Below are 25,984 nucleotides of genomic sequence, written 5' to 3'. Positions count from 1 at the left end.
TTTGACCGGTAATCTAGTCCAAGGTCAAACCAGCCTCCTGCATTACCGCTCAGTCCTGCCAGCACTTGACTGCACGTGAAACCCTACTTGTCCTTTGCTCATGTGAGAGCATTTCACGTGGATTTGGCACTTGGAGGTTCAGTGCTTGGAGCACTGAGCATCAGTATGAAAAACGACCGTTTGGTTTTCTGGTTTCACTTTTGCTTCTCTTTTTTTTTCCCCCTCTGCAGAATAGGTGGATTAATTCAAGCCCATGCAACCCCCTGATGTGTCAGTGCAGAGAGAGAAATGGTTTTTTTCAGCCCAGAAGGAAATCAGTGATGAAGCCTCCATCCTGACACCGCATCTGCCACCCAGAGGCAGAGGATTTGGGTCAGGATTCGCCCTTTCTCATCATATCCAACCTCACCGCTGCAGTTCCCACAGCCCAGTGCCCGGTGCATGATGCTCGGAAGGGGGAGCAGGGGCATCCCCTCCGGGTCCAGCCCTTCCCTTCCCGGCGGCAGCAGGGCTGGCCAGGGCACTGACCCCAGCGCCGGGGAGTCTGGAGCGAAGCCGGCGGCCGCCACTCCCCGCCATCAGCCCACACCTCATCAATAGGGGCTGACAGCCTTGGCCTCGCCGACCCGATGGCACCGCTGACGGCACTGTTCGGCACAGCTCGGCACGGCTGGGAGTCGGGGCTGCAAGCAGGCAGCCCCCAAAAGTCGGGGTTGCAGGCAGACCCGAGGGTCTGAGGTGCAGGCAGCCCCATCAGCCCGGGCTGTAGGGAGACCAACGGTTTTGGGATACAGGCAGCAATATGGGGAGGTGTGCAGGCAGGGCTGTGGGTCCGGGTGCAGGCAGCCCGGTGGGTCTGAGATGCAGGCAGCGCTGTGGGTCCAGGTGGAGGCAGTCCCAGGGGGTCCGGGGTACAGGCAGCCCTGTAAGTCAAGGTGCAGAGAGCCTTGTGGGTCGGGTTGCAGGCAGCCCCATTGATCTGGGGTGTAGGCAGCCCTGTGGGTCGGGGGGTACAGGCAGCTTCCCAGGTCAGGACACAGGCAGCCTCATGAGTCCAGGGTGTCCAGACATTCCCACAGGCTGGGAGTGCAGACAGCTCCATAGGTCTGGGGTAGCGGCAGCATCACTTGTCAGGGGGTACGAACTGCCCTGCGGGTCTGGGAGACGGGCAGACCGGAGGGTCAAGGCAGCCATGGATCTGGCAGGGGTACAGGCAGCACCACTTGTCAGGGGGTGTGGGGAGCCCCACGGGCCCTGGGGGCACAGAGAGCCCCATAGTTGAGGTGGTACTGACAGCTGCCTGGGTCGGGGCTCAGCGGACAGACTCGTAATAGACTTTCACAGGGAGGGATACACAGATGCAGCCGTACGCGAAGATACAGTGACAGATAAGGATATATAGTGGGTAGGTATAGGCACGTAGGCAGATAGACACATAAGTGAGAGAGACATAGACACGTGGATAGATATGTATAGATAAATAAATAGGTATTTCGGCAAGTAGATAGGCACAAGTAGGCAAATAGACATAGAAATGACTAGAAAGTTACATAGATATATGGGTATATGGCTAGATAGATAGATGGATAGATGGATAGATGGATAGATGGATAGATGGATAGTGATACTGACTGAGGTTCTGCATTGCCAGGGCTCCAGCCCATGCATTTCCAAGCAGCCCAGCCTTCCGCCTGACGCGGGAGGCTTTTCCAGCCTCTCCGACATGGGAAGGGGCTTTCCATCACCGCTGCCGTTACTGCCGGACATGAGGGGCTGTGCCTGGGCCTGAGCCGCCGGTTGGTACCCAACAGCCAGGAAGGTGATTTCACGGTAGGTGTGCTCCGCACGTGTGGTTTTATTGTCATTACGTCAAAGCACCGCGGTGCTTTGACGTAATGACAATAAAACCACACGTGCGGACGGCGGTGCGAGCGGGCCACGGGAACCCGGGCAGTGGCGCGCCCCCGTTCATCCCCCTTGGGCTTCCCCCGTCCCTGGAGGCGATGCTCGCCCATTCATCCCCACACCGGCAGCCCCGAGGGATCCCCCCACCCACCGGTGACGTGCGCCCGCAGGTTCCCACACGGCCATTCATCACGCCGCGGGTGGCGGCAGCGCAGCCCCTCTCCCCCGGGGGAAGCCCCCTTTGTGCAGGGCTTTCACGGCTCCCCGCCAGCTGAGAGGGTCCCGGATCGGGAAATGCAAAGCCCTGATATTTTAGGCTCAATTCGCTTGATTTTGGCAGTAAAGCTGAACAGGAATGTAACACTTTGATTTACCACTGTATTTTCTACCCTGGGACGCCTCTGTCCCCTGCAGCAGGGTTCCGCCACGCACACGCAGCAGCACAGACACGCGTGGCATCACGCAAGGGCACACGTGTTCACATCCTGTGGCCCCCGTTTCCCTAAAGATCCCCGTTCCGGGTGGGTTTCAGATCCTGACTCTCCCCAAATCACCCCAGCACTGACCCTCACCGCTCAGCCTCTCTCCTCTCCTGCTGCATCGGAGCATGAAGCGCTGCTCCACGCACCTCTGCACCCACGGCTTCGTCCTTGAGGAAGTCACTGGGGGGGGGGGAGAAAAAAAGAAAAAGCAATAACATAATATTTGGGGGCGGAGAGGGCAGTCAAGAAGAATTTTCAAATGCCCCTGGAGCATCAGTGAGCCGTGATGCTCTTTGGACACCCTTCTCCCAGGTGGTAGTACCTGGCTTTTGGGAGGGGGGGGGTGTAGGTGAGGCGCGGGGGGCATTTTAGGACCACAGACATCCTGTAAACAGATGTGATGTTTGTTTAGGTAAGTGTCTCTGAAGGTGTGACATGAGACTTTGATAAGTTGGGGGGGGGTGGTAGCCAAAGTAGGGCCCCTCCAGCTCTGACACCTTCCTGCCCACATGCTCCCTCAGTTGTGGGGAGGGGGGGGGGGTTTGTCCCACTGGTTCCCCCCCCAAGCCGTGGGGCCGGCTGCCCACAGTCTCCTGTGGGGTTTCCTTGGGCCAGGATGTCCCAACACGTGGACAGGGGTGCAAGGGGGTGCAAGGTGGTCCGGCGCAAGGACTGCAAGGCTAACTGGGGGGGGGGGGGGCAGGATCAGTCCCAAGGAGGGGGGACTGATTCCCCCTCCCCTAGCAGCACTCCAGCGGGGTTTGATGCTCGGGGGTCGCCCCCTTGGTCGGCGTCGGCCAGATCGGGGGAGGGCAGGAGCCGGCAGGGAGGGGATCAGCGACATCCCCCCCCCCTCACCCCTCCATCCCCAGACCCCCAAAGGCGGTGGGGGGGAGGCGGGGGGAGGCGGGTGCTCTCCGCCGCGGTGCCGCCCCGGGATGTCTCCGGGCTCGCAGGGTGCCTCTCCCGGCCCCCGGCCAGCACCCCCCCACCACCCCACACACACACCCCCGCCCGGTCTGATCCTGCCGCGCTGCCCCCCAAAAAACAGGGGTGCAGCCGGGCCCCGTCCCCTCGGCTTGGGACCCCCCCCCTCCACATCCCAAATTGCACCGGCTGCTCTAATACAAGACGGCGCCGTGCAAACTCCGCCGGCTGCATCTCCGCATCCCTTATACCTATCGATGTATACCTATAGATATACCTCTAGATATATACCGCCCGCAGATGCCACCCAGCCGAGGGCACTGGTTTTTTGGAGCCCGGTTGCTGGCCCCCACGCTGCTCCGGGATGGCCGGTCCCCTCCCGCAGCCCGTAACACCCGGACCCCCGACCCCCCCCCAAAACCCTTCCCGGCTGGCAGGCAAGGCACGAAATAAATAAAATAATTTAAAAAAACAAAAAAAAAGTTCAAAAATACCCGCGCATGCTTGGCACAGCAGCCGCCGGCTGCGTTTATCCCTTTCGCTCTGCTAAAACCACACTTGCACGCTGGTTTGGGGTTTTTTTTTCCATTTTTTAACCATTTTTTTCGTGATTTTTTGAAATTAAAATTTTTGAAAAATTAAATCGACTTTTCCGCCCCTCTCTCCCCTCATCCCCAATCCTTAATGTGGGTTGGTTTTCTTTTTGTTGTTGTTGTTGTTGTTGTTCGCTGCCACTCGCGGGTGCATTTATCAACACCCGGAGATTTAACTCTAAAACCGCCGCGGAATTAAAACTTCGATGCGGGGACAAAAAAAAAACCCAAAACCCGGCATCGTATCGATTTATTTCCTCCCTGGAGGAGAAGAGGGGGCTGGAAAGGAAAGTAGAAAGGCCGAGGTTTGTTCCGCAGGGTTATTTTCAGCCAGGTTTCGTTAAGCGCTTCGCTTTGCGGGCGAGAGCACTCTGTAATCGCAGGGAAAAAAAGCTCCTCCGAGTGCAGAGCAGAGATTTTTTTTTTTCATTGTCACCGCACTCTTCTGTGTCCCATCCTCTGCTTTTTTTCGGGATAAAAAAGTGTCCGAAATCCATCCTCTCCCTCCCGGCTGGGTAGTTTATACCAGGCTGGGGCTCGGCTCAGCTCCTCACGGCATCATTGCTTTTTCGGGGTGCGCACCCCCCGCGACGCGATGCTGGGCACAAGGACCAAGGACCGAGATTTCCCCGGGGAAAGAGGCTGGATCCGGCCACGCACACGCAAAACCGACCACGGGGGGTTTTTTTTGTGTGTGTGTGTGTTTTTTCCTGGAAGAGGCAAAGCCAAAGGCAGGTCCTTGAAATCATCTCTGCTCCTGGTAGAGCTGCTCGGGCGGTTTTAATCGGTTTTAATGGGGTTTTTGCTTTCTTTTTTTAAGGAAAGCGCTGATATTCAGTAGGAATTCGACGAAGCTTCAGCAAAGCGCTGCTTTGGTAGAGAAAATCGCCAGGGATTTTGCAAGGCGTGGAGAAGGAGATGCGTGTCCGAAACCCAGCACATCTGGATACGCAGCTGCTTTGGGAGAAGAAAAAAAAGAAAAAAAAAAAGACATCGATACATTCAATTCTCCCTTCTTTCTCTGCACGCCGATAGCCCTACGTTCATAAGCATATTTTTATATATATACACACGCACACAGCGTGGTATAAACTACACTGTATATTTAGGTATGGGAGTATATACATGTTTATATGTAACACACGTTCCCGTGTCTAATATGCATTAAGTCCCATCTATATACAATATTTGTATTGGTACGTATATAACTACCTACTTATTATCACATACATATTTCCCCCGCGTGCTTAAAGTATGGATATCTGCATGGCACACAGCAGCACCGTTGCCGATATTTCTCTGCACCGTATTTATGCGCCTGTAATTTTATTTCTATACGTGCCTATAACCATCTTCGTGCCTATATTTGTGTATTTGCCCGGATTTAGCTTTAGCCGCGTTTTTAGCCTTTGCCGGTGCTCACATGCATCCCCGCCGGGCTGGAGCCCCCTTTTTGGGGTTTCCCGGCCACAGAATCCCTGTGCCCCCCCCTCGGGTGCCCCGGAGTAACGGGGAGGCGGGGGGGGGGGGGTTGCGGGCGGCTCCGGGGTGGAGGATGGGGGGGACCCCGCGTCCCCCGGGACCCGCTCCCGGCCTCGGGGCACCCCCGAGCGCTCCCTTCAATAAGTCGTTCCCCCCCCCCTTCCTTTTTTCCCCCCCTGCTCCCTCCGCCTCTTTCATACGGAGATTTTTAATTTCCTCGGAGATTTTTTTCTTTCCGAGCCCCAAAAGCGCTGCCAGCCTTCCCTCCCCCGCCCCCCCCCCCCCCGGCAGAGTAGGACCCCCAAATTTCCAAGGGGAACCCCGGAGCCGGGGTGTAGGAAATATTAAGGGTGTGAGCGTTATTGCCGGGGTGCAGGGCTGTAGGACCCCCCCGGCGGCTCTCACAGGCTGGAGCCACCCCGGGGGGAAATGAGCCCCCGGGAGAGGGGGGGCAGTGGGGGGGCTGAGCCCCCCCCCCCGTGGGCTCGGTGCCTGGTGGGACCCCGCATTGCAGAGGGGTGCAGCCGGCCCTGGGCTGTCCCTGCGCTGCACCATTAACCTTTAGACCCGGCGGCCTCTGCAGCGCACGGGGAGGCGGTGGTGGGCAAGAGATGGGTGCCCAGTTTGGGGGGGACACCCCCCCCCCCCCCCAAACAGGCTGGGGTGGAGGGGAGAGCAGCTGCGACCTCTTCACTCTGCTTGGACCAGGAAGATTTGGGGCAGGAGCTTGGAGAAATCCCCCCTGTGCAATATCCCCATGGAAGGGAGGTTGCCTCCAAAGGGATTGGGGAGCTGGGGGGGTGTCTGCCCCCCCCCCCCAGCAAATACCCCTTATTATTTCTGCGAGCTGGGCATGGGTGTCCCTCTGGGTGCGTGGGGAGGTGCGGACCAGGGCTGCCCGGCTGGACTTTGCCTGCAGCGTGGGGCCAGCCGTGCGGCCATGCCCGGGGTGGTGGTTTGATTTTATTATTTTATTCCTCTTTTTTTTTTTTTTTTCCACGGCAATGAAACCTGGCGCCCGGCTGATGGTGTAACAGATACCAGCCACCCCCCTCTTACCCCCCCCCCCCCACCTCTTTCCTCCCATCGCCGCCCACTTCCACGTGACGTGGGCAAACCAGTCAGCGAGTGGGACTGGGGAATCTGGCCACACTGGGGAGCCAAGGCGGGGGGGGGGAAGACAGAGCCCCGCTGCCCCTAACCCCCCCTCCCACGAAGCAGGAGCAGGCAGGAGCCAGGCATCTCCTAGCCCTCTGCCTTCCCCGCAGCGAGGGGGTGTCCTGCCCCACGGCCTCGCCCCCCTCCACCCCTTGCCCCCCCCAGCACTGAAGGTGGGTAGCGCTTCTCTGTCCCCTCGCTCCTCTCCCTCGCTGTCACAGCCGGGACCCCGGCGAGCCCCTTCCTACAGGCCTCCCTTGAAAGCTTCCTCCTATTGTCTCCTCGGGCTTGAAAATGGACTCGATTTTGCTTTTTTTGGTTGATTTTTTTTATTATCATCATTACTATTTTTAAGGCAGGAGGGGAATTCACTCCTTTTTCCCCTCCTGTGGATCCTGCTCCTCTCTGGAGAGTCCTGTGGAAACGCTCCATCCGAGGCTGGTTACACGCACACAAACCAGCCACTCCTCTGTCCCCTGGGTTTTGGGGGGAAGCAGAGCTCCCTTAAACCCCCTTCTTCCCGGCTCGCTTCCATCCTTACCCCTTCCCAACGCTGCCTCTGGCTTCTCCCCCCTTCCTCGGCTGCCTGCCGGTCTCCCGCTGTCCTCCTGGGTATCAGTCCTTATCTCCCGGTTATCTCTTCTGCTGCTAAATTCAGCCCAGCGGAGGGGTTCAGCCTGGGGAATCTGCTAGTTTAATCTAAATCAGTCCCAAGAGTTATTTCTCCAGCCATAATTCCCCCCCATCCAGCCCTTCTCCGGGTGTGAGATGGTTTTCTAGGATCCCTCCACGATCTGCAGAGAAAACAGCATCTCAGATCATTTCACTCCCCTCCCGGACCCACCTTGGGAAGGGTATTTCACCCTGACCCCCCCCACAAGTGTTTTTTGGGGTTTTGCCGTTGCAAGCCACATGCAAGGCCCCAGCGGCATCCCACAACTTGTGCCGTGCCCGAAAATCAGCCCCTCCACCCCAACCCCCCCCACCCACAGGAGCCCAAATCAGAAACAAAACCAACATGGGAAAAAGCACCCATCGCACCCACCCTGCACTGTGACTCTGGGAAATGTCTCCCCATCCGGACCCACGGCATCCCTGGTCCCCAGTGGGTCAGCCCGCTCTGCTTCCAGCTTCTCCCAGCTCCCCACGTGGGAAAAGCGGGGAGGAGAGGGGATTAAAAACACGCGGGAGGGGGAGTTTTGTGGGTGCTGCTAGGGGTCTGCTCCCCACACGCTGTCACTTACAAGTGGGTCTGGGCAGCATTGAAGCGGGGGGGGGTGCAGCGGTTAATGCCCCCCCTCGCCTTTTAAGCACTCCCCTCCCTCCACGCGTGGCTGGCCTTCGGGGGGGTGCGGACACGCGTGGGGCAAGCGCCGGGTGGGAGGGTCGAGGCGGCCTTCCTCCTCCTCCTCCTCCCCTCCTTTCCCCACCGTCTGCCTAATTTAATTCCCCCCCCCCCCCCCCCCCTCGCCCTCCGCAGCTTCAGCCTCCGGGTCGCCTCCCCGCCGCCAGCCCACATCAAACGCCGGCCTCGGGGGCCATTAACAACTTAAAGCACCCATCGTACCTGCGGGACAAAGGTTTTTGCTCCAGGCCCTAGGAGAGAGCATCGCTGTCTCTCACCTTCCAGGCTGTGTACCCCCCTTCTTTCACCTCCCCCCCCCCCCCGGACTGCTCTAACCTCCTTATCTCCTCCGCCCCGAGGGGGGGTCCCGGGGCTGCCGCCGCCTCCTCCCGCATCCCCGGCCGCATCTCCCCCTGCCTCCCCCGGAGGTGTTGGTGGACGGGGCGGGGGGGGGGGGGGGGGGGGGGGGAAGAAAGGCGGGGAGGAGACTGACCGAGGGTTTTAAGCAGCCCAGCCCCATCGTGGAGGGGGGGGGGGGGGGGGGGGGGGGGAGGTGATGGATGGAGCCCGGTGGGAGAAGCTAAATCCAGGCGGGAGCTAAATCTCTCCTCCGGAGGGACGTGGACTTCTTGCTTGGGGTCTCGAAGTGGCGGCCGGACCTGCTGAAGGTGGGGAAGGTGGGCGGTGGGGAAGGGTGGGGTGGGGGGGGTTTGGAGGAAAATTGCATCGCTGGTGGTGTTTTGGTTTTGGCTGGAAGGCTGTACCCACGCGAGACCGCTCCGGCCACCGCTCACCGCAAGGGGAAAGTGGAGCCTGGGGTTTTTCACCCGCTCCCCATCGCTCTGGATTGTGGCCGGGGAGCCGGCTGGGGTTTGGGGAGGCCCGTCGCGAGATGTACCAGAGTTTAGCCATGGCAGCTAACCCCGGCCCTCCGGCGTACGAGGGGGCAGGTGGCTTCATGCACAGCGCAGCCGCAGCATCCCCCGTCTATGTGCCCACCACGAGGGTCACCTCCATGCTCCCCAGCCTGCCGTACCTCCAGAGCAGCGGCTCTTCCCAGCAAGGCAGCCCCGTCTCCAGCCACTCCATCTGGACTCAACCCGGAGCCGAAAGCGCCACTTACAACCCCGGATCTTCTCACCCTCCGTGTCACCTCGGTTCTCCTTCTCCACCAGCACCCCCATCCCTGCCACCTCTTCTCGGGAAGCCGCGGCGGCTTACAGCAGCTCCTTGAACCTTTCTGCTAACGGGAGGGAGCAGTACAGCAGGGGTTTCGGCAGCTCCTATTCCAGCCCCTACCCGGCTTATATGAGCCCCGAAATGGCCACGACCTGGACTTCTTCGCCCTTCGACAGCCCCATGCTGCACAACCTGCAGAGCCGAGGGACGCCCGCAGCCACCCGGCATGCCAACATCGGTGAGCGCAGCCAGGGTTGGGATAGGGGAGGGAGGGTTTCACCCCGCTGCCCCCCAATCCCCCCAAAATTTTGCTCATGCACCCCTCTTTGGGTAGGGCAGGAGGGAGAAATTCAGCAGATTCGGGATGTCGCTGCCGGAGCCGCCTCTCTGGCTGCAAAACGTGGGGGGTACCCGCGGTGCTGTGGTTGCCCCCCCCCTGCACGTACACTTTCTCTGCAAGACCGCCATTTCAAAATAGCCTCAAGGACCACAGATTTCAAAAATAAATATAATTTAGGGTAGGCCTGGCGCGGCAAGAAATGATGTGCCGAGCTCCTGCGCAAGGGCCTGCTGGCTCCACAAATAGCTCCGAGGGGATTTAGGGGCTGTGATGGGGATGACCACGGTGTGCAGGACCACGATGCTCCACGGGCACGCAGGCAGCCCCTTCCTGGGCTTGCTTTAGGTGTAAAATGCGGAAAATTTGTTTGGAAAATGGGGAGATCAAAGTTTGGCCCGTGAATCCCAGATCTTCCCTTTGGGCTGTTTTATGTTATGTTTTTTTCTTTAATTTTTGGAAAGGTCAGTTAGGCTAGAAAAAGCGAAAGCAAAGGGAAATTTGGCGCCGAGGGGGGAGAGACGACGGAGACGGAGAAAAAGAAATGCATCCACATTTATTATTGTGCTTTTTGGGGGGACTCACAGGCACATCTGAACGACCCAGCCCTGTATTGCAGTGTCTCCTTGCCCCAAAAAATCTCAGCCCCAATCTCTCGTGCTGATCCCGATCTCGGAGCCTTTCATTTCATTAAGCGCCCCTGGGTCCTACGGCCAGAAATCGGCCTGAATAGCTTAAAATATTGCTTTTATATTTTATACACATCTTTGTATCGTGGTTTCAGAAACCCTTTTTTCCTCCCCGCCTTCTCTCCATGAAGGTATTTCTGTCGGCTTCGGGGTTGGGGGTTAACAAAGAAAATAACTCAAATTTGTCTGCAGATACGTTCTTTAACTTGAATTTTGGAGGGTAATTTTTCCATCGTGTCTAGCAAGATTTGCTTTATCTTTAGCATTATTTTAAGACGTTAAAGAAAGGAAAGGTGGGCGTCGGTGAAGGCTTGGCCTTGCCAATGCCTTTTGCTTTTCTTTGGGCATTATGAAATTGCTTAAACTGGGGAACAGATTTACCTTTAACAATGAAGTTTTGGCCAACCAGGCAATGTTTTTGGGAAGCCATGAGAAGGTAGAAAGTATAGGAAAAAAAGCAGGGTGAATCGAATAATCAAATAATAATAATTGAATATTATCAACAAGGACATATGTACATTTGTATTTGACTCCCGTGCCATCTCTTCCTTGGGAAAAAAATATCACCTTTTGGCAGTGGTCTGAAAAGGGCTCTTAGTAATAAAAATAACTTGAAACCAAAATAATGCAAATGAAGAACTGCAGTTGCAGAAATACCCAGCAGCTTTTAAGGTGCCAGAAATTGAGCGTAGTGATTTTGGGGTTTCAAGCCCTGCGTTAAGCAGTGGTTTGCGTTGCAGGTCTCGCAGCCCGCCCTTTTGGTGGCAAAAAGTGCTTTTTATCTGGGCTCTTAAATAGCACCGGGAAGACGGGATGCGTTGAGCCAGTCCAGAAAACATTAGCGGTCGCTAATGAAGGAGGAAGGAGTCGGGGACCCCTTTCCATAGCCAGGTCCTGATTTGGGTGCTGGATTCACGGCACCACCTCCGGCATCGCCGAGGGCAGGGCGGCAGAAACCGGGGGATTTATTAGTGTGGCTCTAATTACGTCTCTGCCTTGAATGTGGAAAAAGCATTCGAGTTTTAAATACGAAGGGCTTGGGTTTTGGTAAAAAAAAAAAAAAAAAAGAAACTGCCTGAAAGCTGTCGAGTTTTAAATTCAGGATTAAAATGGATTTTTGGAAGGCAGCTCCCCCGGCAAGTAGTTTAAGGCTCAGACCTGCCCCTTCCCTCTTCTCCCCGAGTCGGGACGCGGCCGCTGCCCGGCTGCTCCCAGCCGGGTCCCTTCTCGATGCCGGGGCGATGCTTTGTACAGGCTGCGGGTATCGAGGAGGTTGTATGAAGCATGTAAAGGCTGGCTGGTGGTTTCTGAGAGGGGAGAAGGGGTTTTTTTTATGAGCAAGCCCTGACGGGCTGAAAAACTGAAGGCACGGAAAGATTTAGTGGGAGGGAAACACCGTCGCGGATTGCACCCATCACAGACCGACTTTAATAGCACATCTGAGCCTGGCTCAGCATCTGAGCAGTCCCTGGCACAGGGGAGCCCAGACTCCTTCCTTTGCCTTTCCTTAGGACGAAAGATATTTCTATTCTCTCCACAATGAGGAATCTCAGGGTGGAAGCAAAATCCTTCCTGCAAGGCTATATTAAATCCAGTGATTTTTGCAGCACTCTCATTTCCCTCCAGTGATTTTGGTTCCTGGAGAACCGTCACCTTTGGATAGCGCTAATTGCAGAGCATCCCTGGGATCACTGGAATATTAACTATTATAATTTTTTAATAATGAAGATCAAGTCTATGCAGATGTAGCTGGATATGCAGACACAGATATACAGTCTATGTAATTGGGCATGGCATTTTTTTCCCCGCTGTAAAGCAATGCACTGGGGAAAGGGAGTTAGTGAAACTGTATACAAAGACGATAGAAAATGGAAAAAGCAAAAAGATCTTTATTTCTACTAAAAGAAATAAGGATCTTATTGCTTTTTTCTAATAAGAGGAATTTTGGCCTGGGTTAAAACGTGCCAATGCAGCTCTGTGGTACAAAGTGGGAAGGCTGGGCGCGTAAATCACATGGGCCTATTTGAAAAACTTTCCCCAGTGTGGGTTCAAAATGCCAAATTTGGGCTTTTCAGGGTAAGTTTGGCGAATGATTTCATTACCCTGAAGGGCAGGATCAGACCCTGCGGTCGAGGCCGTGAACTTGCTCCAGGCATTGCCTGGGATGGCGTTACAGTGAATTCCCGACTTAATGAGGCATGAAAAGGACCCGCTGCAAAGTCCCCTTTCAGGAGACTTCCCTGCCAGCGCCAAAAACCTCTTGAAATCTGTCCCAAAATAAGCACGGACGGGCAGCTTGCTCCTTCCCCCTTCCCCAGGCAGAGGGGAGCGGGGATCGAGGGCAGCACCGGACCCTGACCGCATCCAGCCCGCTGCCGCTTGCTGCCTCCTGGATGTTTCCAGGCTGGGGATGGAGGGCCAGATCCTGGTTTGCCATCCCCACCCCCTGTAATTTTGCTTTTTGCAAAAAAGCAGCGGGGTTTTTCTTTTGCTGTGGCATCGAGGAGGTTGATGTGGTTGGGAGTGGGTCGGGCCGAGGGGCTGCGGGCATTTCTGATGGGTGCTTTGCATTTTGTTTTGACTGAGGCGAAGTCAGGGTTCCCCGAACAGGCACCGTTTGAACACAGCAGCAGCATCTGGGAAGATCAAAGCCCAGAGCAGACGCTCGGTTGGAAAATGTCTTCTCCACTGCTGGTGGGGGAGAGATTGTGAACCAGATCTTAAGCTTTCCCATAGGGATGCTAAGAGATTTGCCCTGTAGCATCCCCGGGGCCGGCATTTCCAGTGATTCATTGGCATTTGTTACAACCCTCTGCTCTACAAGCAGCCCCTGACCTTCCTCACGTACCTAAGGACAAGGTGGCTGCTCCCCGTGGGGCAGCGGGCGATGCAGGGAGCCCAGCATCTCTGCTGTCCCTGCCCTGGGAGGGATGGGGCCGTAGGACGGAGGGATGGGGCCGGAGGATGTGTCTGTATTTTGCACGGGACCCTACATCCCCCGGTTTGCAAGCGGTTGCAGTTCTCACCTCGGCTCCGCCGGCGGGGAAGGTTGGCCCAGGGCTTTGTTCCCCCCCTCCCCGACCCGGGGTTTCAAGCCACCTTCTGCTCTCCTGCCTAATTTAATTGTCACCGGTCAGACTGGGATTTGGGATGAAACCCACAGAATTAGGGTTTCTAATCTTTGAGCAAGATCAAGCTCAAACACGCAACTGATTATTACCCCCCAAATCCCCAAAGAGTATATTTTAAATTGTAAATAAAGCAACAATAATAATAAAAGTATCACCATCACGGGCACTATATCACCCTTATTAGTAATACAATTCCTTAAATGAAAATTGCACTTTATTACCAAATACAAATACATATGTTGCATAGAACAGCCATGGTGTAGTATATAATACATTATAAATGCTCATTAATTTTTGTAACGCAGTAAAACTTAGGGCGATGGATAGTGGCACTGAATCTAAGACTTTATTAAGCCAGGATTAATTATTTTTCTCCTCCGCACACGCACTCATGTACGTGTCTTTATCCCTGTAACAATAACAGCAATATTTTTTTTAAGAGACAGCTGATATTTTCCTCTCTCCGTATTTATTTCCACCAATTTTGGGAGAAAGAGGCGAAATCCTTGGAAACAGATGAGTGTTTATCAGGCGGTGTTTCCTAAAAGAAATTTGGGTCTGATCCTGCTGCCTCTGTGCTCTTCTGAGGATGGGGAAACCTTGGCTCGGCAGGCAGAGAGGGGTCCCCAAAATGAGTTATCCCAAACGCAGCTGGGTATTTTGAATGGGCAAACCATCTCACTCTGAAAAATTAAGGATGCCTCAAAAAAAAAACCAACCCACCAACAAAGCACCAACCAGCAAATAAAACCCTAAAGAGGATGAAAAAGCAGCAGCGCAGTGACATGAGCAAGTTTTTGTGCCTGAGGGTCGGCAGCCTGTTGCTGCTGGGGGAAGATGTGTGCAGGGGCTGTTAAAATAAAGGTGGAAAAATACAATTTTAAGGAAAATTCAATTAAAAAAAAATTATAGTGTAGTCCCGAAACCTGCAGAGACCTTGTTTCTCATCGGCACAGGGCTCTGGGCTGAAATTTTTGCTCCTCGAGCCCCGCAGAGCTTTGCACGTGTAGGAAAAAGGGGTGCAAACATAATGTATCATCTTTCAGAGGTTTTGTTCCCAAATTCATACGCCAGCCCGGTGTGTCCTTCCCTCCCTACAACCTCCTTACTGAAAGGGAGGTGCAGAAATGGAATATTCGGGGATCTCCCCCTGCTCGGCGATGCTGCCGGGGGCACGAGGCAGAGGAAGGTGGGGGAATGCAGCTGAACATCTCGGGTCCTTCGAGGCTTTTGCAACCCTATTATAAAAAGACTTAACGAAGCGTCTGCCTCCCATTTGGGGCTCACCGCTGCCTGCGAAACCAGGCGGGGATCTGTGTCGAGAGCTCAGACCGTGGGCTTAAAGCGGCCGGTTTTGCTCACGCTGGGAGGGCAGAGGCAGAAATGCAGATTTTTTTTGCTGGGACAGCTGCGCCGGCCCCATGTTACGGGGACGCGTGATCCCCGAATAACGCGATTACGCTGCCAAAACCCTTCAGTCGTACTGGCAAGGTTGGGTTGTTATGGGTCCGGCTTGCTTTTTGGGGGTGATGTGTGTAATTATGCCTGTGGGATTGCAAAAAGGGAGAGTGGAAATGCCAAATATTCACCTTGTCGATGGCTCCCGAATTCACGCTGCTGTCTGGCAGGAAGGTGTAAATACGCCTTTGGTGCGCGAGTGTGAAACGCTGCTTAAATAACCAGGGAAATACGTGAGAATGTGCTCTCGCCTCCAAAATTAACCCAAATTATAAAAGCAAATTTCATCATAAGGTTGGATTGAAGGGTTTTTTATTTTGGGGCGGGGGGAAGAAAAAAGCCTTGTGGGTCCCCTTTGTGGGGCAAAACCCTTGCAGCTGTCTATGATAACGTCCAGCATTACAGCAAAATATTAAAATCTCTCTGGCCTTTACAAGTCTTCCCCACATCATCGGTCACGGTGACCTGTCCAAGCTGTAAATACATCTGTAATGACAAATTAAACCCAATTATCTGCCATGCCTGAGCAGCGAGGTCTTTATACATGGGTGCTTACACGTGCGTGACAGCGCTTGAAAATAATTCGATCATCATTGGCTTCGCAGCGGCTGGTACAAGCGGTAGTAAAGGCTCTTTTGAAACCCCCCCGTGTTTCTGCCGCACCGAGCGATGCCGTTGTAAGGTCTCGTACGGCAGAAGTGTTTTGGGTTGTTTTTTTTTTTCCCCTTGCAGTTTTTCAGAAGGTCACTGGCTGCAGGGTATGCTTGAGTTTGCGGCATTCCCCGTGCTCTTGCACCCTTTTAAACACTTGGGGCACTCGGTGGTGATTTCTTTTTCAATATGATAAGCTGGAGCTGGATTTTCTCATCCCAAAAAAGCGCAGGCAGGCGGGCGGGCGCTGAGTCTGCTAGGAAAGAAGATCTGGGCAGAGATTTTTGAAGCTGGACATAGATCTGACCCCGCCATCAGCGCTGAAACGTTTCAGCTTTCAGGTTTTGGCAGGATCTGGATTTTAAAACCAAGTTTGGGGCAGTGTCAACTGGAAGCGAAAATCATTTTTTCTTTTCCAAGAAGTACCCGGTGATTATTTTTTTCTTAATTATTTGCTGGCAGAGAGGGTTTTTTTTGCTTAATTCGGTGGACACCTAAATGTAGGATGCACCCTTTGCTTGCAGGGGAGCAAAGCTGGGTCATTCCCACATCTTTCTGCTGTTTTCTCTGTCTTTCTAAGAAGAATCCTGCTGTTTTGCCCAGGCAAGGCTTGCAGGATCAGGCCCCCCGGTAAACATATTCAGTATGGACTGTGGAAAAAAAAAATATAACCCCCCAACCCCCCCCACCTCGCTCAGAACTGAAACCATCCCTGTTTTAAAGCAAAGCGGGGTGAGCCTGGGGCCGGTGCAGAATCAGGCCCACGCAAGAAGCTTCCATAGGGAAGAAAAATGCAGCCCCCCTGCAAACTAGTTGGAGACCTACAGATTTTCTCGGGGAGGTGAAGCCCCAAAAGGCAGTGGGACCTTTCTTTTTCCTTTCTGGAAAGTGGCCACTCGGTTTATATGTTGCAGCGTGAAAGGATTTGTGCTTTTTTTTTTTTTTTTAATTATTTTTAGTGACCCGTAAAGCTGGTGAGCCCCTTATCGGAGCCAGCTGGGCTCGAACAGCTCACGCCAGCCTTGGGAGAGACTCAGAAATTCATTTTGTTTGTGAAAGAGGAAAAAAAATAATTCATGGAAAGTCAAGGAAAAGTAAGTTTTCCACCAGAGGTGGGGTGAAGGCAGCCGGATGAGGGATGCAGCGCGGCTGATCCCCGTCTCCACCAGGGACTGGTACTGGATGCTTCTGAATCTGGGATAACAAAATCGCTGCCTGGAAATGTTTCCTCCTAATCCCTGGGAATTAGGTCGGTGTCTGCCGGGGGAGCATTTCAGGAGAGGTCCTGCGGTGGGACGCCGCTGCCTGCTCTTGCTCTTCTTCCCAAAGCTCAGCCGTTTTCCTCCGGTCGATGCTTCCAGCTGCAGCGCGGTGTATTTACGGGGTGCCGGGGCAGGGCTGCGTGCCTGTTGCCGTCAGGCTCTCCTAAAAGGTTAAAACCCAAGCCCAGCAGAAGAAGTTGGGGGCAGAGATGGAGCAAGGGGGGTGGGGGGGGAGAAGGAGACCACACCGCTCCCTCGGAGCAAGATTTGGCCAATTCTTGCTTTTTTTTCACACTTCCTACTTGCATGGTGCTCTCTGGCTGTGTCTAGAATATTGAAGCAAGTTCCAGGTTGTTCTCCGGCTTCGAGGGCCAGGGGAGCGGGCTGTCTCCTTTGGCTCTGCAAACATCTCCGAACAGTTTGGGAGACATCTCCCTCTCGTCTGCATCTCAGCTGCCTGCCTCTGGCTGTCGCCAGCCGTTGTGCCTCCATGCGCCTTGGTTTTCCTTCAAGCTCCAGCTTCCGGAGTCATGTTATCATACGTCAGGCTCTGGTTTTGCAGGAGCAGCTTTTCTGGACAAGAGAAAAGCTGGGAAACCCTGATTCCTATGTGCTGAAACTCTAGAAGAGACAACAAAATAACCTAATATTTATTATTTAAACTCATAAGCCAGGTTCTTGGGTTTGCAAGCCAGGGAGCCATCATTATTTAATATTCAGGGCGTGCAGTGCTGGAGCTGTAGAAAATCAGCGAGGCGGTGAGCCCCAGACATCAGGACTCCTCCGAATGACATGTTTGGCCCCAGATGTCTGAGATTATTTTGGGAAGGGAGTGCTGGCCCCAGGGGCTGGCTGCTCAGGCGACGGGCTGCTGGGAAGGACGCTGAGTTGGGACATGCCTTGGTGATGTGGAGCACGAGAGGGGCAGCTGGCTTGGGGGGGGGATGTCTCCTCCTCACGCTTCCCTAGGCTGGGAGGATGCCCTGGATCCTGGGCACGACCGAGGCTTTTCTCCAGGGGCTTCCCAGTTTGGTCCTTCTTTGCTTCAGTGGGGCAGATTATCGATGCTGTGATTTACCCTGACCCTCTGGATGTGAAGATCTGGCCTCGAGGGTTTTCCCAGTTCCCAGCACAAGCAGGACCACAAGCAGGAGGGTGAAATCCTCCTCACTCCTCCTTCCCTTTGCCCCCAGCCAGGGAAAGGTCTCACTCCGGCAGGGCTAGCTGCCTGCCCTGCTGCCTGCCCCGCTGCCTGCCCTCCCCAACCATTTCTATTCCTAAACCAACATCCCAGTCAGACTCTGTCACCTCCCTTCACGCGAAATCAATAACAACGGGTGAGCAGGTTAATTATAATCACAGAATAAACGCCGCGGTCTCAAAGTTCACTCAACTTCAGCAGCGTTTCAAAACGAGTGGACGACGCCAAGAAACTTTCATTGATTCCTCCGGGGCAGGTGTGGGAGTTTGAACCGGTCCCCAGGCTGATCTTGATTCAAGACCTACTCAATTTTCTTCCTTATCTCGACTTTCGCCTATCTTATAATGCCTGTTATTTTAGATAAAAAGTCCAATCAATTGAGTTAGAAAAACTGCAAGTTATATGTTGCCCTGATAAGTTCGGTACCTGCCATTTTATTGGCCTGGGCTGCAGTTTCTGTGCGAACTGACCTTTGCAGATACTTTATCGGCGGCTGGGAGAATCGCTCCATCCTCCCGCCCCGCTCGGGGGCTGAGTTGACTTAATGTTCAGAATAACTAATAAAAGAGGAAAAGAGAAGGGCCAGGCATCGGACGAACAGACTGTCCCCTATAACGTGACGAACCGTAGTAAACACCTTTTTGTTTGTCCCTGGCTGGCGTCCCGTAGGGAGGTCAGGATCTGGCCTAACTTATTTTGGTGTAACTCCTCTGAGTGGGATTTATCAGTGTAACACCTCCAAATTGGAGTCAGAGCCTGTGTCTAAATTAGTGAGCTAAAGAAAGCTGGGGCAGGGGTTTGGATACGCACGTAATCGTCAGCATTGGTTAGTGCCGTCATGCTCAGGGAGGGCTTAGACGTGTGGAGCAGTATATACCCTACATATTTCATATGTTCCTACACATGGTATATATATGTTTTATATATATAAAGTGAGTTTTTTAATATATATCTCTCTCTGTGTGTGTCTGTGTGTGTTATATTTGTGCACGTATATATAAATATATATACACACACACACACAATTCTATATAGCTATGTTCTATATAGCCATAGAATAATAATTCTAATAGCAAAACCAGAGAGAATTGATTAGAGATGACTTCTAGCTTGCTACAATAGCATTCTTAAGGACATGGTATATGTGTATATATACAAATATACTCGTTTATATGTACATACATATATACATACACATGTATAATACACACATATGATAACAATAATACAATTAATTGTATTCCTACAAGCAGGATTTTGCCCATTTGACTTGGATAAATTTCTTTCATTCTGATCTGCACCAGTCTGGGAAAAAAAACCCCAACTTTTTGTTTCTGGAGTTGCAGGACTGTGGAAATGCAGGTTGGAAGATCTCTAGCCCAGCCTCCTGCTTGAAGCAGGACAACCACCAGCAGTGGCTGAGGTCAGCTGTGGCTTTACCTGGATGAGGCTTGGAAATGCCCAGGGATGGAAATTCCCCCACCTCCCAACGAAAATGCTTTTCCTAATGCCCAGCCTGTGGTTTGTGCTGCGTCCCCTTGTGCCTTCTCCCACTATTGAGAAGAGTTTGGCTCTGTTGTCTGCATACATCTGCCTAGCTGATGTCCTCGTAATGATCCCAAACAGCACCAACTTCCCTGGGCCTAGAGCTGGCCCTGGCTTTGGTCCACCTGGGTGCTGGTAGTCACCTCTACAGACAGACACATGGTCACCATTAGACAGACAGATGCTGCACTAGGACGTACGACCACAAACCGTTGGGTTCCTGTGGTTTAAGGAGTTTCAGCTCATCAGCTGCTCTGTAGGAGCCCAAGCGGGCCAAGAGCACGTGAAGGCTGTGTCATGCTTGATGATGAACTAGTGCCAGATGCCAACCATGGGAACCCAACAGACCATGCTCTTCAATGGTTAGCACGGCCCCTGGCACGGTCCAAGCACAGACCATCTCAGCCTGACCTAAGCATCTCCTGATGCAGGTCCTGGGAAGCAGTTTGGATGGGACCACTGTAGATTGGAGTCCAAGAGCATCTGAACATGGCCAGACTCTGCCAGCTGGGCTTAGGGTCAGGGTTCACCAGTTACCCCGTAACTGGCCCTGGTTCACCAGTTACCCAGTAGCCATAAGGCCAGTTCCCATGGCTCAGCCGTGGAGCAGCAGCTTGGCATGCCTCCACAGCACACCTGCTTGTGGTCCCCTGTGGGTACATCAGACAGGGCTGCACACGTCGGAAGTGATCCATTGCCTGTGCCCAACTCAGAAACAGCTGCCCAGGTGGGATCATGGCATTGCAAATCCCAAGCTTTCCTGATCCTCTTTTTCCCCACCATGGACTAGATCATCTTCAAAGGTCCCTTCCAACCCAAACCATTCTGTGATTCTGTGACCCTTCCCTTGCAGTCATCAAAGAAGAGCCTCTGCTAGGCTCTTCTCCCATTTGGAGATGGGACGTATTTCAAGGATAACACTGTAGCTGTTTTTCCTTTGTCAAAAGAGAGAAAGACCATTTCCAGGTGCCTCCTGCCAAGCAGACCCCAGGCTGTGGATGGCTCCATTCTAGTCATTCCCTGGGCTCTCCACACTAATCTAAGATTTGTTAAAAAATATTTGGACAGTTGATAAGCAGAGGAATCTCCTGTTTATCAGAAGAGCCTCAGATATTTACAAGTGTAAGAATTGTAAGTAGGAGTATGAAAAGGCAGGTCACCTTGGTGGGTGGGATCAGGCGTGCATCCCAGCAAAAGAAAGCAGACCTTGGAGTTCAGTCACGCACAACTTGACAGTCAGCAGAAGTTGCTGTAGGACACCAGGTTGCTGTCAAAGGGGTGGCCAGCAAATGCTCCGACCAAAAGCACCCTACACCCTCAGGCGTGTTTGCATGCCTGTCTCCTGTATAGCAGACTGTGTACCTTTTGGACGTGGGACACAGTACTTCAGTGTGTGGGTCGACAGTCTCTCCACTCAGTTCTGGTACAACCATTGGGCTTGGTGGTTTGGGGTCTGGTGGTTCTGGTGTGCTGGAGAGCTGTCAATGGTTTTCCAAGCAACCAGGCGGGCCAGTCCCTCAGGACCATCTCCTGCCCCTTCCCAAAACAGGCAGTTTGTCTGTATCTGCTTTAGAGAAATCCGGCCCGTTTTCACCCACCCTTTTTCCATCCACTGCTTGCCTCCACATCTATGACTGTGGCCTTTGAAAGTTGTCCTGTTGCCCCCACCCAGCGAGGCAGGGAAGAGCCTTTACTCCTTCTCACGGGGGAAGAACAGTATTGCAAGGAGATGAAAAGCCTTGCTCAAGGGAAGCCTATTGCAGAGCCAAGACTGAACTCCAATCCAGGCCCAGGATTTGACCAACCTTCCCGTCGTGTCCTTCTTGCCACATGATCTCAGCTGGTCCCTTGGCTGCTTCTAACTCCACTGTCCTTCAAACTGGGGAAAACATATCCACGAAGTAAAGGAGTATTCTTGGCTGTTGGCAATGGTGTGTGCCATAGACCTTGGCTTGCCGCAGGCAGAAGAGGGAACTTTGCAGGGGAGGGACACAACATTCCCTTTGCCTTGATGTGAAACATTTGGCCTGGGAAGGGTTGCACAGGAACAGCCTCGCTGTGGTGCTTCACGAAGCAAGGGAAAAACAGATTTTTTTGCCTTTTTGAAAGCAGCATGTGGCTCAGCCAGATTGTAGGTTGAATGTTTCCTCAGCAATAAGTAGGGTCTTTACGTTTGCAGGGGGAAAGCTGTTTGGTCTAGGCAGCCAACTGAGTAACCAACCATTTTCTCCACCGTAGATGTGTCAGATAAACCCCAAAACATTCTGGGACAGCATCGAGCCATTTCTGTGAAGCTTCACAATGATACATTTTGCTTGAAACTGTGTTTCTGGTTAACAGCAAGGAATTTACCCCCTTCTCCATTTCCTGCAGATCAGCAATCACACAGGCGATGTCTTCTGTTAATCCAGACCAGAGGAGAGTAGGGAGCCACATTCCCACCAGCAACCAGCTCAGTGATGGGCACTACTCAAACAGGCACTGTCCTGCTCTCCCCATGTCTAGGTCCCATTAGTCTCTAAAATAGTGGGGCCCTGGATGAATTTCTCCCAAATTCTGTCAGAGGGGAAACAGGCAGAGAAGAAGGAGCGGGGAAAAAGCCAATGGGCAGAACCTGTTTTACAGAAACATCCTCGGCTCCATTAGCTGAAGGGTAAGATAATGCACATGGGCTTTCTGATCCCAGTCTGTGTGTCAAGCTGATGATGTCCCTGTCGAAAAAAGGAAAGGCTCACTGACAGCTTTTTTTTGGCTACAGATCTCTCCCATACATAAATTTGGGCTCTTTTATTTACAGTCACTCCCTGCTCCTTCTACTTTTGTCTCTCCTTGGTTTTTGCTGCTGTCTCCCTTTCCAGTTCAGCCCTGCTCTGCCATGGTACTGGACCAGCCAGCACTTTTAACTGCTGTGATCTGACCAGAAACCTTTTGGTGGGTTTTTTGCCTTGAAACTTCAGCTTCTGGAGTCATGCAATTCATGGGAGCATCTCAACCCATTCAAAAGAAACAGAAGATGGGACTTTCAGCTCCACTAGCTGCAGGAAAACGCTTATTAAAAGGAGCCCTAAAGGCCTGAACTGTAGGAAGGATTTCCACACTGTCACTTTTTAACGGAAACAATCTTGGGATTTGGGACAAACCATGCTGAGCAGCTGGGAAAGGCAAGTCCTGTTTCCCCCTGCCATGCTCTCCCTTGAAGCAGAAGGTGAGGGTGTCTTGGGTGGGATTCCAGGGTGTCCATGTGTCCGAGGGGCCAATGTCCTTTGCCTCAGCTGCGAGTGCCCCTGAGAGTTCATTTGGGATTCGTGTATACACAGGACTGTGGCTCTCACCTCTTATCGTAACAAATTGTTTTAGGAAACTGCTTCTCTGCAGGGAAAACTGCTCTCAGGCTCTGTTTAGAGCCTGTAAGTGCCTGGCTGTGTTTGAAGGACAGCTTCTCCTTTGCTAAGTTGCTTCATTGGGTTGAGAAGACACTTCTGCAGGGGGAAATGTTGATATCAAATATCCCTCCAGCTGTAAACAAAACTCCAGTGCTATATTAATGGAAGTCTCTTCCCATTCCTCTTCACCCAGAGGGGGTGAAGGCAGGAGGGGGCTGGAGGGCAGGAGAAGGTAGACAACCTCGTTGTTGTTTCTCATGCAGCAGGGTCTGACCCAAACCCACGCAGGGAGGGCTCTCTGTCCCCTTCTAGAGGCTGGTTTGGGAACAGAAACTTATAAACTGGTTGCTGGCTCTGGACTGAAGGATTCAAAATCTTTCTATCGGAGGTGCTTTTACTGTTATTATTCTTTTGGGTCCTGATCCATCAAGTTTACGCATTCAAGATGATCTCTCCAAGGTTAACAGATTTAGGGTTACTAAAGAAAAGCCCAAACAAACCCAGAAGTTCTGGACCTAGGAACGGACATACTGTGAGGCTGGCAGAGTTGGGGTTTGCAGAGATCGTGGCAAGACCCAGAGAAGGCAGGTCAAGCCACTCTTCAGACTCAGGCCCTGGGCAACCTCCTTCTGATCCCCAGCTGACTTGGTTGCAAGAGGGTATCCGATTCTCCTGGTTGGGAAGGCAAAAGTATGCAGACTTTGGGTGGGCCATGTCCTTGGTCAGAGATGCTGTCATGTCCCAGCCATGCTGGAAAAAGTGCCTGTAGGTGTGGGCTGGCTGGCGGTGCTCAGATCTGCTTTCTTGTTGAGCCCTGCATTGTCCGTACCAGTTGATCTCTGTGGACCTGGCGGTGGATGTGAAGGACCACTCCCAATGACTAAGAGCCATGAAGGGCCATATCCAAGAATGCTTTTTCCCTACTAGACCCCAGCGCCCCACTTAGGAGTTACTCCTGGCTCCCTGGGGACTGAATGTCCCATTGTGGAAAGTATTTCTGACATTAGCATGCTCAAGGCCTCACCCAAGATTAGGAGGCTGTTGTGCAACCCACAAGTGACATTTCCTGCCCTGGGGACCTTGCAGTCCTCATAAACAGTAGGTGTGAGGGGAAAAAGATCTCCTTTTACACAGCAAGCTGATGACCAGGATCAAGACAGGACCCAAGCCATCCTTTCCACCGGCCGGGTCATTCAGCGAGATTTCATGATCTGCTCTCATGTGAGAAGCTCTTTCATGGACTAAAGGTAGGGTCTTACGAAGATTTAAGTAGAAGGCCATTAGCATTAGTCAATGCCAGGGACCCAACCCATAAAAAGGACTGAATGATCCCAAGACCGACATTATCCAAGATAAGGGCTAGGCAAAGGCACTTGGGGGAGCTGTACGTTCAAAGAGGAAGATGAGGCCATTCAGCACACATGAGGCTACTCCAGCCATGGGCCGGTGTCCTTCTCAGCCTAACCAGCAAACGTTATCCTTTCCTCAACCCTGTCCCAGTGCTGGCCATACCTGGCTTTGGGAGAGGGAGTAAATCTTTCCAGCAGAAAGGCTATTACAGAGGTCACCGGACGGACCCATAAATCTCCATTATCAGGCAGCGGCTCCTGTGCCACGAAACGGAAATTATTGCCCTGAGTGCGACTGGGGGAGCCTTTCCTTCCCCCCGCATTGTTCAGGGCCCTCCGGGAGCTGCTTGGGCAATTTGCTGCCTGAATAAATGTTTCCTTTCCCGGCTGCTAAGTACAAGGAGTAAGTGTCAGGGGATCTCATAATGCCAGGATTTAGAGCTCCAGCCCCGAGACGGAAGCCAAGAAAACACTTTGCTGCTTTTTCCCGGGGAGCCTCCTTAATCCCCTTTATTAATAACGATGGCAAATTAAACAATTAGTGCGCTTGAAGCCCAGTGACCTCCATGCCCAATATAGCTCAGCCTGCCAGTGGATCACGGTTCCCGTGGGCTCTGAGCCCTGGGAACGTTTGGGTTTCCTACGTCTTGGACACCCACTCACATCAAACTGCATGGGCTGCAGCTCTTCAGGTGATACTTTCTCATTATTTTGTGGACCCTCAAGTTTTCAAGAGCAGCTGGGATGTCTCACCTGTGTAGCCAGAAGGTCAGCTCAGAAAGCTCCCCTTGGCAACTTTATCCCCGAGTTTAGCGATGCTATGAAATTACAGCACCTTTTTTAGAAAGAAATCCAGTCCCTTGCCTTCCACTTCTCCACTGGGGCCCAAATGCCCTTCGTTCACTAAAGGGCATGCACTAAGCCTACATCATCTTCTCCGAGCCAGTATCCAGTAGTGTCCAAGACACATCCTTTGCCATCATCAAGCATACTTTGAAGCAGGAAAGGATATTTCTCCTCCAGGTGAGATCTCTTGAGGTCAAGGAGCTCCCTCTGCTCTGATGGGCCTCCGGGAATGGTTTTAATGAGGTTGCACTCTGCAGATGTCATCTTCTGACTCAGCACTGGGTGGTGCACGCAAGGGACGCACCCATCTGATATCGCCCCATGAGGGCTGTGATTAGGGAGAGCCACCCATTGCGTGGAGCCTCAGTGTGCCCTGGGAACAAAGTCTGTTCCTTCCCCGTCTCGAGCACCAGTGATTCCTGTTTATTAACGTTCACAAGGATCACCTTTGTCTACAGCTGAGAGGGGAAAATCACACAAATGTTATTACTACGGAAGCTGAAGAGGTTTTTTTGAAACTTAAACCAGTGAAAGTCCCTCAAGAGAGAAGCTCCAGTCCAAATCCCATGGAAACTGAAAAAAAAAAAAACAAAACCAACCCCCAAACAAGTAGTGAAGAATATAACTCAAACAAATACAGACGAAAAAGGAGAGCAAAGGGAGCAGGTCTCAAGACTGCTTTGTACTGGCATTTTAGATGTCTGATTACAAACCAACAGTGAAAATAATGTGGACAGTGGAGCTCGGTGTCACACAAACTCTTAGGAAATAACACTCAGTATTCAGTAGCAAATTTGATTATTGTCAGAAAATCAAAGACTTACACTTTGCCTGGTTTCAACTCCACATCCTCTGTTTTTTTTCTAAAAACAAAAGTATTCCTATACTTGACATTTCTTCTTATCATACCCACTTTGAGGGACCTTCTTCTTCAAGAGCTAGTCCAACTCTTAACATTTCTGAGGGACTGTTAGGAATTTTGTCCTTTTTCTTCGATTAAAAACTTTCAGATTTTGATTATCTGGTGGAAAAATCTCCAGGAAATATGATATTTTGTAATT

General features: G+C 52.5%; 1 protein-coding gene and 1 long non-coding RNA gene across 2 annotated transcripts in view; one reads left to right on the top strand and one right to left on the bottom strand.

Annotated features, from left to right (window-relative positions):
- Positions 1–4,141: 4,141 nt before the first annotated feature.
- On the bottom strand, positions 4,142–7,339 carry LOC127014433 (uncharacterized). Its single transcript, XR_007766179.1, has 2 exons — positions 7,089–7,339; positions 4,142–4,861 (listed from the first exon to the last, which is right to left on the bottom strand). It is a non-coding gene; the product is annotated as an uncharacterized LOC127014433 (long non-coding RNA).
- Positions 7,340–8,655: 1,316 nt separating this feature from the next.
- The window catches only part of GATA4 (GATA binding protein 4), a 29,901-nt gene continuing 12,572 nt past the window's right edge, over positions 8,656–25,984 (top strand). Inside the window, 2 exon segments of the mRNA XM_050893821.1 lie at positions 8,656–9,037; positions 9,040–9,309. Coding sequence (XP_050749778.1) covers positions 8,785–9,037; positions 9,040–9,309 — 523 coding nt within the window. The 5' untranslated portion in view covers positions 8,656–8,784.

This window comes from Gymnogyps californianus, chromosome 3, assembly GCF_018139145.2.
Source record: "Gymnogyps californianus isolate 813 chromosome 3, ASM1813914v2, whole genome shotgun sequence".
NCBI classification, from domain to species: domain Eukaryota; kingdom Metazoa; phylum Chordata; class Aves; order Accipitriformes; family Cathartidae; genus Gymnogyps; species Gymnogyps californianus.
Note: the sequence above shows the minus strand (reverse complement) of the source record. Positions and strands in the feature narration are given on the sequence as shown.